Source organism: Miniopterus schreibersii, assembly GCF_964146895.1.
Source record: "Miniopterus schreibersii genome assembly, chromosome: 3".
Lineage (NCBI taxonomy): Eukaryota > Metazoa > Chordata > Mammalia > Chiroptera > Miniopteridae > Miniopterus > Miniopterus schreibersii.
Genome location: NC_138103.1, coordinates 41584336 through 41599881, shown reverse-complemented (window position 1 = coordinate 41599881; position 15546 = coordinate 41584336). Strand labels below are relative to the sequence as shown.

General features: G+C 39.4%; 1 protein-coding gene across 1 annotated transcript in view; it reads left to right on the top strand.

Annotated features, from left to right (window-relative positions):
• The window catches only part of KCNN2 (potassium calcium-activated channel subfamily N member 2), a 316290-nt gene that overhangs the window by 275321 nt on the left and 25423 nt on the right, over nt 1-15546 (top strand). The window contains exon 8 of the mRNA XM_081133858.1: nt 10945-11086. Within this exon, the coding sequence (XP_080989984.1) occupies nt 10945-11086 (142 nt within the window). The remainder of the gene's footprint in view (nt 1-10944; nt 11087-15546) is intronic.

Below are 15546 nucleotides of genomic sequence, written 5' to 3'. Positions count from 1 at the left end.
CATGGCCTAGTTAGAAAAACCCACAGGATTTTATTTTTTTTTTCTTACAGATTTAAGAAATAAAGCCTGGTCTTTGGTCTAGAGAATCTCAGGGGGGTGAAATATGGAGATATGCTGCCACCTCCGATTATGTCGGATTGGCTCTAGAACGGAGCCAGCATCCAGACGTGCACACACAAGCGCGCACGCATGCCTCAGGGGATGTCCCTAAGAGGGCTGCTGGGTGTAGGAGTGGCCCCAGCTTGCGTGTCTCAACAGTGACTCCTGTTTCCCACATGGAGCAATTCCTGTCTCCAGGTGACCAGGAGGGAGGCTTTCACTTGAAGGTACTCCCAGCAATGTCCCCTCACAACCCTGACTGACTCTGGCACCGGTCAAGCCAAACTCAGCAGCGCAGCCTTGGAGATAAAGTGGTGTGGCACTGCCACCTAGTGACTGCCTGCCCCGCTGTTCCTGTTGGCCTCCAGAAGGGAAGTGAATCTGCTTACTGCCACCCGTGTGGAAAATCATAGTGGATAAGTTTTAGTAGGAAGCTTCTAAGACCGTATCCCGCCAGGCCAGGGCGTACACGCTCTCTCTGCGGTCAGCTGGGCCTGCGCGCATCACCATGAACTCTGTTAAGTGTGTTTGAAGAATCGACTTCTTGGTAAGGGAAGCTGAAATTCTGGCTGAGCAGGCTCCATCTTCGGCTCCTGCCCCCCCCCTTCCCCGTGGAGGAGCTCACAGTATGTGCAAGATGCTGGCACACGCAGGAGCTGAAGGAATGGAGGCTGTCCCAGAAAATTAAAATAACCACTGGTTAGGAAGTTAGTAAAGGAACAGAAGGGAAGAGAAACTTGGTCAGAAATGTTAGCCCTGGTTATAACATTGCTCTCAGAGTTGACATTTCTTTTCCCTGGGGAGTAGCAAGGGTTTAAGAATATAATTTGTGGCGAATTCCAAGTTTTCCAGTGTTAGTGCTCTCCAGGTTTTCGGATGGCCGTGACAGAGTCCAGCAGCCCTGAGACTAAACCAGTGGTTCTCAGTGGCGGTAGTACTGGCCACATGGGCCACTTTGTAAATCTGTGGAGAGGGTTTTTTGCTTGTCACTGGGTAGGGCCAGGGATACTGTGTATTCTGTCCTGCATGGGACATTATCACTCAACAAAGAACTGTTCTGCATCCCACTTGACCTTTCTTTGTACAAAAATCCTGTCTTATGATTTCCTTAGTTAAGACAAATCCATTTTAAATATAAATATTTTTGCTCAGTTGTAATATACACTTAATTTTAATGCTATAATACATAGTGTGTAAATTGAAGGAAAACTGTCATTTGTTTTATTTGTAATTTGACCAAGTTTTTATCATCTCAGAAAATCCTGTCAGCTCTGGCAGTGTCCCTGTGACATTGGAAATGCCAGACAACACACAGACTAAATTGCATTCCAGTGTTTTTACATGTAGGTGCAAGCAACTGACTGCTTCATGTCTGCCAGGTTAGCCTTGCCTGAGAATTTAGATATTGAAATACATGATTTATTATAAATCCTGCCTATCTCTGCTGATTTTCTTTGGATACTTATTGGTGTTGAAGGAACTCTATATTGGGATCCCCAAGATCCTAAAGCCATGTTTGTGTTTTCATGATACAGTGATAGGTAGTAAAATATGAGTACAAGGGAAAGAGTAGGTGAATGTTACATAGATTAGAGCAGTTCAAATTCTCTGGCCTGAAGGAACTTTCTGTAAATTATTTACAGAGTAGTTTTATACATAGAATTATAATATTTTTATTTTAGAGCACCCTAACTCAGAGAGATTTTTAGTAAAATTCAGACCTACTGAATTTTACATTTTATTTGAATTTAAAATTATAATTTTAGGTCCCAGTGTTATTATACATTTGTGTCATTACTTTCATCTGTTATATATATTTTTCTTGATATATGTCTTTAGCTCTTGTATTCACATTTATTACAACTTGGACATTACCTTATTTCCTGCAATCAGTTTTCCCTGACTACATTTTAAACTTCTCATGAATGCTTATTAATTTTTATTCATGTGTATGTTCCCAGTGCCTCCAAAAGTTCCTTCATATGTAGATGTTCAACATGTTATTGAATGAGAAGGAACTCCTGAAATCTAGAGATGTTTCTCAACCTTGACAACACATTAAAATTACCTAGGGAGCTTTAAAATAAAATCCCTGCTGTGACCGCAGCCCCAGTGATCTTGGCTTACTTGATTGAGGATGGGGCTTTTGCATAGGTATTTTTTAATGCTTCCCATGTGATTCTAATATGTAACCATAGGTGAGCACCTTGATATGGATCAGTGGCAAATAAGAGATATATCAGCCATCCTCTGAGCCACTAACACTCAGCACTTTTCTCCTTTGAACCTAAATATGTGCCTTCATTGGATTTCTTTTTATGTTTATATGTTTCAATTAATTGAATTACTTATTTTCTTATACTTTTTTTAAAAAAATATACCTTTATTGATTTCAGAGAGAGGAGAGAAGAGGGAGAGAGAGAGAAACATCAGTGATGAGAGAGTCATTGATCGAGCCCACAACCCAGGCATGTGCCCTGACCGGGAATCGAACCCTGATCGCCTGGATCCTAGGTAGATGCTTAACCGCTGAGCCACGTCCGGCCGGGCATTTTCTTATACTTTAAATCAAAAGTACCTGCACATAATTGGGGTTTGGAAGGAGATAATTTATACTTCTCTCACTTCTCTGGGTCTTCAGTTGTTGTACTTATCCGCTTCATTACTGAAATAAAGCAGATCTGAACGCCACCACTTGACCTCTGGCCCAGCGGGCTGCCTCGTGTTCCGATAATTTATCGCTGAATTAGATGGATCACAGGCGCATCCTCAGACCTGCCCGGTCAGCTTATCACACAGAGAACCCAGAGCCTGCTCTCGGGAAGCAGAGCAGACAGAGGCCCGGGCTCCAGCTGGTCAGTTCCCATCCCAGATTCCCATCCCTCCCCTCCCTAAATCCAGAAGAAATGGATCATCCCCACCACCAGTTAACACACACATTAAATCAAATAGTGTTAGAGGCAACAATTTTTCCTTTATTTGATTTGATTTTTTAAAATAAATTCACAGAAATGTGTAACAAAGAACATTTTCATAATCTGAAAGTAATTTTGAAATTGTGTACATATAACCGGCTCATGAGAAAATGTCAAAGATGATTTGAAAAAGAGATAAACTAAGAAGAATATATTAAACTATTATTCAGTTAGCTTCTTTAAAGGCAGGAAGGAAAGTTAAAGGGTAATAAATTATTTTGAGTATGAATAAAAATGAAATTAAAATAATGCTGTGATATTGAATATATTCTATATTTCTCAATATTTGTCAATTACTTAAAACTTGCAGAAAATTACGGATGAGTAAAGGTTATATGGGCGTGCCAACGTTTTGCTTTGCTTTGGGCTAGGATTTGATTCCATGGGAGACAACTTTATCATATATTATATATATATATATATATATACACACACACACACACACACATATATATATGATTTGTTTCAGGTGTACAGCATAGCTGGGATCTACTTTTCCCTTCATCAAAACTTTTTAAGATCTTGTTTTCCTAGCATTTTAAAATTTATAGTTATCCCGCTTGGCATAGATCTTTTCTTATGCTGTATGCAGCTACTCAGTAGAACCTCTTTTAGAGATACCTGCCTTCCATTTATCCTACACAAAGAAATAAAAGAACATTTTCATTTCTTCCAATTCTGTATTCTTGTGGCAAGTCAATTGTTAGACCTCTGTGTGTTGATTCTGTGAGATTGTATCTTGTTCTCCTTTGCCCTTCTCTTTTTGTCTTTCTGTTCTGCTTTCTGGAAGATTTCTGCCAATTTGTATTCTAATCATATTATGATTTTTTGCTATAATTCTAACTATTAAAAAAGTTTCTCCTTTTTATTCTTTAAATGTACTTCTTCGTAGCATCCTGCTCCTGTTTCATGGATGCCATGTTTTTGAGATATTTCCTGATAGAACCTAGAGTGTTTAGGAATCCATCACCCTGGGCCATCGCAAGGCTCTTCTGTTTCCTCCTTCCTTCTTTTCTTTTCTTTTCTTTTCTTTTCTTTTCTTTTCTTTTCTTTTCTTTTCTTTTCTTTTTTCTTTTCTTTCTCCTCCTTCCTTCCTTCCTTCCTTCCTTCCTTCCTTCCTTCCTTCCTTCCTTCCTTCCTTCCTTCCTTCCTTCCTTTCTTTCTCTTTCTCTCTCTCTCTCTCTCTCTCTCTCTCTCTCTCTCTCTCTCTCTCTCTCTCTCTCTCTATTGTATCTTTTCTATAGAAAGTATACTTCAAGTGTGTGCCAGTCATTAATTCTTCTTTAGGTAAGAACTTATTATTGTCTGATGAATTTGCTGTAAGGTAGCTAGGTGGAAAGCTGCATTTTTTTGTTGTTTGAATCCTTGATATTAGTATGTGGTTGTCTTTTCACTGAAGCTGTTTCTCCAGAGAAAATGTATTTTTTCTCTATATTAGCTAATTCTAATATAGGGTTAGAGATAGGGAGAGAAGAAAGGAAACTAGGAATGCTATTGTTCAGTTTGGAAACTTGAATTTAAAGCCCATGTTTTCAGCCCCAGACATTTTCCCTGACTATAGCTGTGCCAAGGTCAGAATCTCCAGTCTATCCCCAAAGGAAAAAAAACCTCTGTCTCCTATCAGTTATCTGGCAGTACCAGGTAGGGACAGGAACCTGGGCATCTATCATCCCACATATTTAAATATCAATTCTCCCGATTTCAGCACAGAACCTCCAAGTTGTGAACCTTCCATGTGATGCATACTATGACTATCAATGCCTTTTAACGGGGGGTATTTAGGCCATTTGTATTTAATGTGATTACAGATATGCTTGGTAAATCTGTCCTCTTTCTGCTTGCTATTTGTCTCATCTGTCCTTTGTTCATATTTTTCTATTTCAGCCTCCTTTGGGTTACTTTTTTATTATTCCATCATATATTCTTTATTGGGTTATCAGTTATTACTCCAATATATTTTTCTAGTGGTTCCTTTAGGTTTTATAGCATACCGATAACGCTTAGGTATATTATAACTAAATTATCAGTCTTATCTCCCCCTAAACTTATACCACTTACTACAACCTATCTTCAAGTGATGCTGTACTACTTTAGATATAATACTTCCACTTCTCCAGTGGAATGCAACTGAATAATTAAGACCCCTTGGCAGATCTCTGGATCTCTCTCTCTCTGCAGATCTGTCCTCTGTTTTTTGTCCCTGTGAACTCTTGGCCTCCCTGCATTCCCAGCTCTGTCCTTCAACTGGGGGAGTCCTCTGGGATCTACCTGGTTTCCCCCCTGAGCTACATCCAGAGATTCTCTTCACTTCGGTTGTTTGCCATCTTTCAGGGATCACTGTTATTTGTTACTAGATTATCTATGTCTTGTTAACCATTGTTTCAAATATTTTTTCTGGTTTTATAGCTGTTTTAAGAGCATGTGTAAATTCAGCTCCAGTTTTCCATCATAGCTGGAAGCAGAATTCCCCATGCACTTTTATTGTATAAAAATGTATTATCTATCATTCTCTGATTTATCCTTTCTTTTCTTTTTATTCTTGTGGGTTTATACCTCTTTTTTATAGCCTTACTCTCCTTTTCGTGGTATTTCAGGAAAGAAATGTGGATTCAGGAGAGAGAACTGATGATTGATTGATTGCATGCATTTAAATCCTCGTAATACTTTTTACTATATAACTAAGGCTAGCATTTGAAATCAGAGCTGACAATTAAAAGGAGATAATTTTGCCATTTATAGTGCTAATAGTAAGTTTAATAAAAAAGTATTAATGAACATAGTTTGTCAGCTGTTAACCTCCATTGTTGAATTATTTTTTTCAAGCATAAAAATGCCATATAAGTTGCATACAGATCTTGGAAAATAACATGACAAATTCAATTCATGTCAAACAATGAATCGAATTCATGTCAAACAAAGACTCATTTCTATCCACTTCTTGTACCTGTATATGTGATCCTGAAGGCCTAGCATGTGGCCAAGGGCAAGTCAGTTTGAGAACAATTGTTTTACATTGTCACACTGATTAATTCAATAAACACTGGTTCCCTGCTATATTCTTCTAAGCACTGTGTGTAGATATAGCAATGAAAGAGGCATAGTCTTTTTCCTCAAATTCTATACATTTTAGATCCTAGGGGCATGTTAGATGAGTAAATTATATATTATGAGTCTTATGTCCCAAGTCAGCATTGATTGATGGTGCTAGGAATATCTACAAGAAGCTCCTGGGATACAAAGAGAGGACTAGCGGTCATGCTGACCAAAAGCTATGTAGAGTTTGGAGAAGGGGAGCCATGAGAAGATTCTTAAAGTTCAAATCAGGGCTAGGAAGACGGTGGAAGGTGGTTTCAGGTAGAGGGAAATACACCTGCAGAGAAAGAGCTGTGAAAAAGGGTGACATAATTGCCAGCCATTAGTGTGGTGAAAGGTCCTGTTACTTATGGAAGGGTGCTGAGGATGAGGCAGGAGTGCTGGGCAGAGGCTCCCACATTCAGAGGGAAGAATTCAGTATTTTCCTTGAAAAGATAATCTCTGTGAATTTAAACAACTATTACAGAAAGCTGTCATATTTCTAATCTAAGAAAAGAAGCAGTGGTAGACCCACAGTGAGCAATAAGTGAAGAAATGAATGGAAACTAAGAAAAGGAATGTTTTGCTTCTTTTAAAACCTAAAAGCTGATCTCACATTCTTTAAGTCTGTGAAGCACGTAGTCGCATAAAACAGTTTACCAAGTCCTCTCAAATCCCCAAGTCCTTGTTCTGAAAACCTGAGATCATCAGGCATTTCTTTCACTAATTTTAATCTTTTTTAAAAAATTGATTTCAGAGAGAGGAAGGGAGAGAGAAGGATAGATAGAAACATCAATGATGAGAGAGTCACTGATGGGCTGCCTCCTGCACGACCCTGACTAGGTATCGAACCCCGATCGCCTGGATCCTAGGTCGACGCTCAACCGCTGAGCCACACCCAGCCGGGCTCACTAATTTTACTCTTATTTCATGTATTTCATTTTATTTTATTTATTGATGTGTGTGAGAGAGAGAGGAAGGGAGAGAGAGAGAGAAACACCGATTTGTTTCTTCACTTATTTATGCATTCATTGTTTGATTCTTGTATGTGCCCTGACCAGGGATCTAATCTGCAACCTTGGTGTACAGTGACGACACTCTAACCAACTTAGCTACCTGGCCGTGGCTTATTTAATGTATTTTTAGTTAAATAAGCATTCATATTGATCAGCATTTGAAATTTGCCATCTGAGTCATTTCTTTGTCTTTCGCAGAACAGTTGTCCTTGTGGAGAGGGTTGGGATTGTCTGAATAAGTCTGTGAAATGAACTTCTATAAGAAATGTTTTGAAATTTTTTAACCATTGAAGTTATACATATTAATCATTGACAACGGTGTGAATCTGGCATAAATTCAAAGCCTGGCAGTGTTATAAGTGATAATCTCATCCTGTTAAAGTATAATTATATATAAGGATTCTATATATAACATGCATGATATCATGTTGTTAAATATACTATTTGTGTCTGAATTGCCAAGAAAGAAATCTTGATTATTCTAATAGTATCTAATGTGGTCCCTAATTACCTACCTCTTCTTGAATATTCACAACTAAGTATGTCTAAATGTAACATAAACATTAGCATGAGGTGCTATTTTTCCATTGTAAGCTATTTTCCAGGCAGGTTTATTTCATAGGCGAAAATTATAATTTAACATTGAAGCCCAAACTCTAAAATACCAGCTCCTAGAAAGATGTTTATTTCTAATTAGGCCGTTCAATATGGGATTACAATCTCTGACCCAGTGTAATGGGCATAGCATATAATAAATATTAACTGAATGATAATTATGACATAATACTTCACAGTGTTTGGCAAAGAGTCAAATGAGGATGGGAGAAATTTTTATATTTAAAACTTGTGTATTAATTAAAGTGAGCAACTAAAGAGGAGTCAGCTTTCTTAAATGTTCCAGTGAGTGCTTTCATTTTTCAAAGTTATTTACTGCTTCAAACTTTGAAATCAAAAGTGCTACAGGAAGAACAGTCTTCCAAACCTGTGCCAAAGCTGAGATTTCCCTGTGCAGCCGTAAAGGCGCCCCCAGGGCCTGTGTTTATAGTAGGAGCTCTCGAACTCCTCTTTGTAGTTGCTCTACCAAAAGAAAACCATGTGCCCGGCAGATTTGTTCAGGTCACTCGCAGTGTAGAAATAACTTGGAGTTTTCATTCAGATATGGTCACGTTCTCTAAGAGTCTAATGATTGAGGACACTGTTGATATAGAGAGGGTGGAAGAATATAACTTTTTCAGCCATGTTTCAGATTCGCCATGTCTTAAGACATTAATGTAAAGTGAGAGTGAATACAAGTCAACAACTGAGCACATAGTGAGCACTCAACAAATATTTCATATGCACCAAGGAATTAGGGCCGCCACCTCCTAAATGTATCAGATCTTTATGTAGGTCACACTTTGTTAAGAAGAAACTTTGTCTCACAATTAAACATTGAATAGGGCAGTGATTTTCAACCCATGTGGCATGAAACACTGGTGTGCTACAAGAATTTTTTAAAACATGCAATACCTGACTAGTCAGGGACACTGATCTTTTTTCCCTTAGATTGTCAAATAAAAAAATGACAACAGCCAACCCAACAATAGTTGTCTGGTGTGAATGAATCAGAATTATGCTTATTTTTTTTGTCAGATTGGCAAAAAATATTTTTTGCTGTGCCATAGAATTTTAGTAATTAGTTTATGTGTGCCATGAGATGAAAAGCTTGAAAGTCGCTGGAATAGGGTATGAACTCTTTTGCCTCCCTTCTTTTGTAGAGCCCACACCCACAGCAGGGAAATGTATTCCCTGTTTTAGGCAACTGCTTGATGAGGAATACTCTAGAGAGAGCCCCAAGATCATGAAAGGGTTAGAATCCAAAGCTTAAATCTAAGAGTCTTGTTTGAAATGAAAACCACATTGAAGCCCCCTTACCCAGGCCGAGCAGGCTCCCAGAACAGATCAGAGTCTGTGAGCTCATATTGTAGGTGAAGTAGACCACTTCACCCTACTCATATGTTATTTAACTGAGTTTCTCTGGGGAAATGCACTCACCCGTCTTCCTGGAAAGCTAGGGATACCGCCCGGCCTCCCTACTGACACTGAAAGCCCCTCTACCCAGCCACTCTGGGAGGAGGAGACTCCACTGCTGGGACATGATGGCAGTCCCCTGGCGTAGAACAGTGGAAGAGCCTGCCCTTCCGCAACCAGAAACTCCTCAGCCAGGGCTGGCTCCCTGTGCACATGCCCTTCTCTTTTCTTTAGGAAAATACAGTGATTGCCCTCACTCTTCCTTACTCTGGCGATCCACCACTCTGGACACGTTTTCTTTTTCCCTAGACCAGAGTAACTGGAAATACTATTTCTTAGTTTCTCTTGCTTATTTAAATAAAACAATGCATGGGTCTTTCTGTATCCAAAGACAGTAAGATCCACTGATACTACAGAGGAAAGTTCATATTCTGTGAACCTTCTAAATTTTTGGCTATAGTGGCAGGAGCCTTGCCATGAAATGAAGGACAGGGAGAAAAAGGCACCCAGAATCCGTTGGCCCAGGGTCGGTTATATATGGGATCTACCCTGGGGCTCAGGCCACAGGGGCAGCCTCCTTGCCGCCCTAGCTCTGGCGGCACAGTGAGTCGAATTGAGAGGCAGACTGCATGCATGTAAGCAGGAGACTGTCAGCATGATGCTCTAAGAGCAAGAAAGGAAAGGAAAGCCCTCCCCACTGGCATCTGAAAGTTGGGCAGGGAGGCTGATCCTGACGAGAAGATAAGTTGGGTGATGAGCATTAAATGACTTTAGTACCGGAGTCTGAGGTCTGACTGTCATGAGAAAAGAGAAGGGCCGCTCTGCCCCATGACTACAGAGAACATGTGTCCAGAGCAAGCTCCTCCAGGGTAACAGCTCACACATCACTGCTGTACGTGTGTGTGGAGAGCAGGGTGTCCAGGGTGGACCAGGTTACTGTTTAGTATTGCTGACTCAAGCAGAACGTTATAGGATATGTTTCTGACAAACACCTTCCACCTCACTAAGGAAAACTTGACACTTTAAAGAATGATCAGGATAAACTGTGTTCTTTCCCCCGTTTTTGACTCCAACTCTTTGTGTGCAACTACTGAGGCGCCAGCTTTTATCAAGCTCTGGCTCCCGGCAGGGACTGCATGAGCAAAGGTACAGCTTTTGTCTTCAAGGAGACCACTAGTGCAGACCTCCAGGGCGACAGTTCAGCGCAGTCCCGTGATGGAGAAATACACAGGATGCCAGTGGAGTCCGGAGGGGGCTGGGACAAGAGTAGACAGAAAGGGTCCCACTTGAATTTCTATTGAAAGATGATTAAAAGTTGCCTATTAGGGAAATGAAGCTTGCAAAGGACAATCTAAACAAAGGGAACAGCATGCATGGCTCCTGCTACAAAGGTGTAGAGCAAGATTGGGCGGCTGCATATTGTCCTGTAAGTGAGACACATCTGTGGGCATCAAGGAACGATGGGACATGACCAGGGGCCAGGGCAGGGCTCAAGGATAAATGTGTATTTATCAACTTATACCAGTGAGAAAAGAGTTTTTATGTTTTACAGTTTCTGTTTCAGATTATTTTTAAAGTTGGGGAACTTCCTGATGTCTCTCAGATTGCATAGGTTGAAATTCAATTTTATTTATAATTGTGAGCTTTGAAAACCTCTAAATAAAGCAGTTTATAGAAGATACTTAGTGAATTCATTGAGTTAAATCAAACTGGCCTTAACAACCACACTGTAAATTAAGTATAAAGGCCTGGCTTTGTTTGCTATTTTTCAGGTACCATGATCAACAGGATGTTACTAGCAACTTCCTTGGAGCAATGTGGTTGATATCAATAACTTTTCTCTCCATTGGTTATGGTGACATGGTGCCTAACACATACTGTGGGAAAGGAGTCTGTTTGCTTACTGGAATTATGGTAAGTGTTTTTTTTACTTTCAATCTCTTTTATTTATACTCAAGAAGACACTTAAACTGTTGGGCCCACATGCAGAAATCACTGTAAGCTACTCGGGTTCCCAACAGCAGGAAATCAGTATAATAAATCAGTTCTGTGTTGGGAGAGAACATCAGCAGATTTCATCTTCTTTTCATCATGAAGCTCCATTGAGGACATAGAGTTCCTAGATTCCTCTTTGTGAGAGGTGCGCTAATTTGATGAACAAATGTCTTAGAGCTTCGGCTTCAGAGTCAGAAAGTTCCTTGTGTAAGTCTGGGTTCTGCTCTTTCTTGCTAGCTGTGTGATCTTGAGTAAATTTCTCTGAGTCTTACTTCCTTCGTTTATAAAATGTAGGTCATAATAAGTATCCTGAAATGTGTCAGAAGGATTGAAGAATTACATGACATTTTATCAATCAGATTAGATTAGATTTATTATTTTAACAAATATTTGTTGAGTGGCAGGCACTGGCCCAGATACTGGAAATACAACAAAAGAAGACAGAAACTGTTCTTGCAAGCTGATAGGGGAGGAACCCACATTTCAAACAATTAACAAATAATTGTTCATCACATTTGTGACAAATATATGAGGAAGTAAAGCTTCTGATCTAATTTGGGGTCTGAGGGATGAGATCTCCTCAGAGAAATAGATCTCTCTGAAGTTGATGTTTACCTTTTCACTGAGGTGGGAAGGGTGGGTAGCCGGGCAAAGCAGGAAGACGGAAGAGCATTCTGGAAAAGGAAAGGGTTTATTTCAAGGGAATGGGGCAGGGAGCGTGGTACATATGAGCAGGGCCACTAGACCAGGAGTGTGCAAAGTGCCATGGCATGAGGCTGGGGACCGAGGGCACCTGAGGAAGGTGTGCTGCCTGGGGTGACTGCCACTGTTCCTCGGGGACGCCTAGCAGGCTCGGACACCTTCCTTCCCCCTCACATACTATGACCCGGCCAGGACTGTGCGTGCCGTTTGTTTAGATATATGAAAATTGAAGGCCAACACACCATCTAAAATTTGTTAATGTGGTATGAACTTTTAAGTGTTTGAGTCAGAGGTCGTTTCAATCTGTTGCACCATTTTCAGCGGCTTAGATTCTTCTTATCTCCTTTTTATAGTTTGGTTATAGTGAAGACTGTTGATCTGATGCTGTTGGTCTCTGCGACACTGGGAGCTCCTAGGGCAGGGCAGGGCATCCCCAGGGTTTCCGAGGTTGCGCAGCCCTGCCCGGTGAGGCGGGCTTCCCACGGAGGGCGTCTGCGTGGCGGCCACGCAGCCTGCGCCCTCACCGGCTGCGCACGAGGACTGTCCCGAAAGTCAGAGCTGGCTGGAAGGACTGAGCACAGAGAGGGTGGGAACGGTCTTCTCCCACTTGGGGGTAGTGAACTGGGATAAGGCAGCTCGCTGTGAAAATAACATCCGGGGCCAGTGTAAGGTCACTAGTAGTAACAAGATGACCATTCCAAGTCCCAATTTTGGAAAATATAACTTGGGGGTATAACTTAACATTATTTGCCTATAAAAAAATTAGTTTTGTGACCTTTAGAGAACTTTTTTATTATTATAATTGGTATGGTCTATTATATTTACTATTGGATCATTTCCTGAGAAGATAGTATTTTATTATATAATATAATGCTTTGGAAAATAAAATTTGTATGGATGTATTTTTGGAGGGCCCCATAACAAGCCCACAAGGGACCAGAATGATGCTACTTATAAAAAGAGAATAATTGCAGTATTTCCCCCCATGCTTCTTAGAAACAACTTTCTTGGTGTTCCTTTTTGGCAACATGTGCCTCACTTTATTTTTGAATTAGGTATGACTCAGGGTTTGTGCAAACAGCCTCATTTGCCATGGGATCAGGGCCAAATTTAAAGTTAACCTTGCCAGGATTTTGTGGTACTTTTATCTTTCCTCAATTTTTTTCTTTGTCCTTAATGTCTCTAGAACAGTCCCTTCAAAGTTTTATCTGACAGCATAAATCTTTATTTAGTTGCTTGAACTTCTTCCTTGCTTAGGTTTCACTAGTTATCTTACTTTGTTTTTGAAATGTAGAAGTTTTAAACAAAAGCAACTTTTAATTGATACAGACACAAAAATGTTATATGCAGTTAAATTTACAGTGATGCGTTCCTGTCCTCTGGGCTCATGGTGAAACAGTCCTTCAGTTCTTGGGCTAAGCAGCTCCAGTCCATCTCCCTCTTAAAGAATAGGCTTATTTCTTCATTGACCCCATTAAAGATCATTTGCTTGCATTTAGAGAAATTCAGTAATCTTTGACTAGCCTATTTGAACTACTATGTGGAGTTGGATTGTCTCTGTCCCTAAGCCAAGACATGGAATCGGGCCACAGCAGTCTTCTGGGGGTGAGCTTCTGGGAGTTGATTACATCCCATGTGAGTTCATGGGGACCAAGGGCTTATGGATGGAGGTTACCTAGAAACTAGCATGGAGAGTGTTGACTGACAATATAGATTTCTACAAAAAAAATATAATTTTTTTTATAGTTCATATAAAAGGTTAGTTTCTTTAAGATAAAATGTGTCTGTTCAGTCAGACAAGTGTTGTTTGCTTTTGTTTTCCGGAAGTTTAAATACCAGTTTGTCACTTTTGAATTATCTGAGCCAGATAGCACTTGTTTTTATTTTAAGCATTCATTTGCCTATTCCCCCTTGGACTTTTGTGATGCATGTTTAGGTAAAATGCTTATTGTCACATTTCCCATGAGTCATCTCTCTATCTCTGTCTCTCTTCCCCCTGTGGCCTTTAGTAAACTGTGAAAAAGAAATAAAATTTACAACACTCCTGAGAGAGCACAGGGTCATCCCTGAATCATCTTGAATATTATTTCTGAGGTGCTGTGTATCTTTGTGCTTTTATGTTTAGATTTTCTTGTCCTCACGTTTATGAAATTTTGATAGAATTTATACCTTTGTGTATGAGTTTTTCACTTTGGAGTAAAAAAAAGAAGTTGCTCTAAATGCTAATACCTCCAGAGCTTTCCCATTTCAAAAATGTACATGTAAAGAAATTAGTGCTGCTGTTTTTTTTCATATAGCTAATGAAACTAAAGAATTATTTCTTAGTATCATCTTAGATGTTCATATTTTATTGGTAAAACTCAAAATTAAATTGTAATTTAGTAGTTTTAAAGCTGAATTTGTGCCATGAGTTATATTTTGTGAATCCAAGGACATTAAAATTAACCTGCAGTGCTCTGGGCAGAAATATATTGTTAAACCATGAGGAGAGTTTCCAGAATATTTCTAAGAAAGAAACAAATGGCCTTATCAAAAAAAACCTCTTCTCACCTGAAATGTAAATTGAGAATCCAAGGTAATCACACACAGCTTTTCTTATCATTGTTTAGGTTGTGTTTACAATTTTAGACACACATGATAATGAAATACTAAAATAAGTGGATCTCAGATACTGAAATACTTTAACAGAAATTCCACTGTGATAGATCAAACAAATCAAGAAGAAACTTTCCTTTTACCAAGACCTACCTAATATAGGAACTTAAGAGACAAAGATCTCTTCCTCTCTTGGATATCCTGGATTTAAAGACAGGATCACCTAATAGACCAAGTCACTCGTTGCCCTTCAAGAGAAAGTCACGAACGTTGTATCTTACCTACTTTCTACTTATTTTATTCATCTATTTAAGGAGGCACCAAGGACATGAAGATTTATTATTGTGAATGTCACAATAACCTATGGGATGAATTCTAAATGGCTTTTATTCTTTTTGTCTAAGGTGGTAGGTAGATAACATTGTTCCATTGGGTGTCTTAGCTTTTTGTGAGCACCAGCTAGTTTCTCAGTATCTCCAACTTTATAATAAAATAATTGTTTTGGTTAGCACTTTAAAAAGTTATCCTATCCACCATTTTATATTTGTACATAGATACAACACAAGCTGAAAGTTTTAATTTTTTACCGGTGAATATACAGGGTGGGGCAAAAGTACGTTTATAGTTGTGAATACGCAAAGCAGAGTTATTCTTGTATTATTTTCCATACAACCAACTGTAAACCTACTTTTTGCCCACCCTGTGTATGATGTTTCAAGAGTAGAATAAGCCTCATTGGTAAGAGTAATTTTTTTTCTTTTCTGTAAAATAATAGCAGCTCTTGCCATTTAGTTTCTGGATGATAGAATTTGTTGGCATAATTACCTTTTTACAGAAAGTAGTATCTGCTCATTCCTGGGGACACAGATTATCTGATAAGTGGACCTCTAATAGTGATCTGTAAACCCCTAGACATGTGTGATTTTGACTTTCTACCTTTGCACTTAAGAATTTTTCCCCCTGCCAGTGGGCATAAAGAGACTAGAGCCATTCCTAGGTGTTGCATGTGTAAATAAGTGAAGAACCCCAGGGTCCTTTTTATATGTGTTACACTATTTGACATGAGATGTTTAATATTAAGT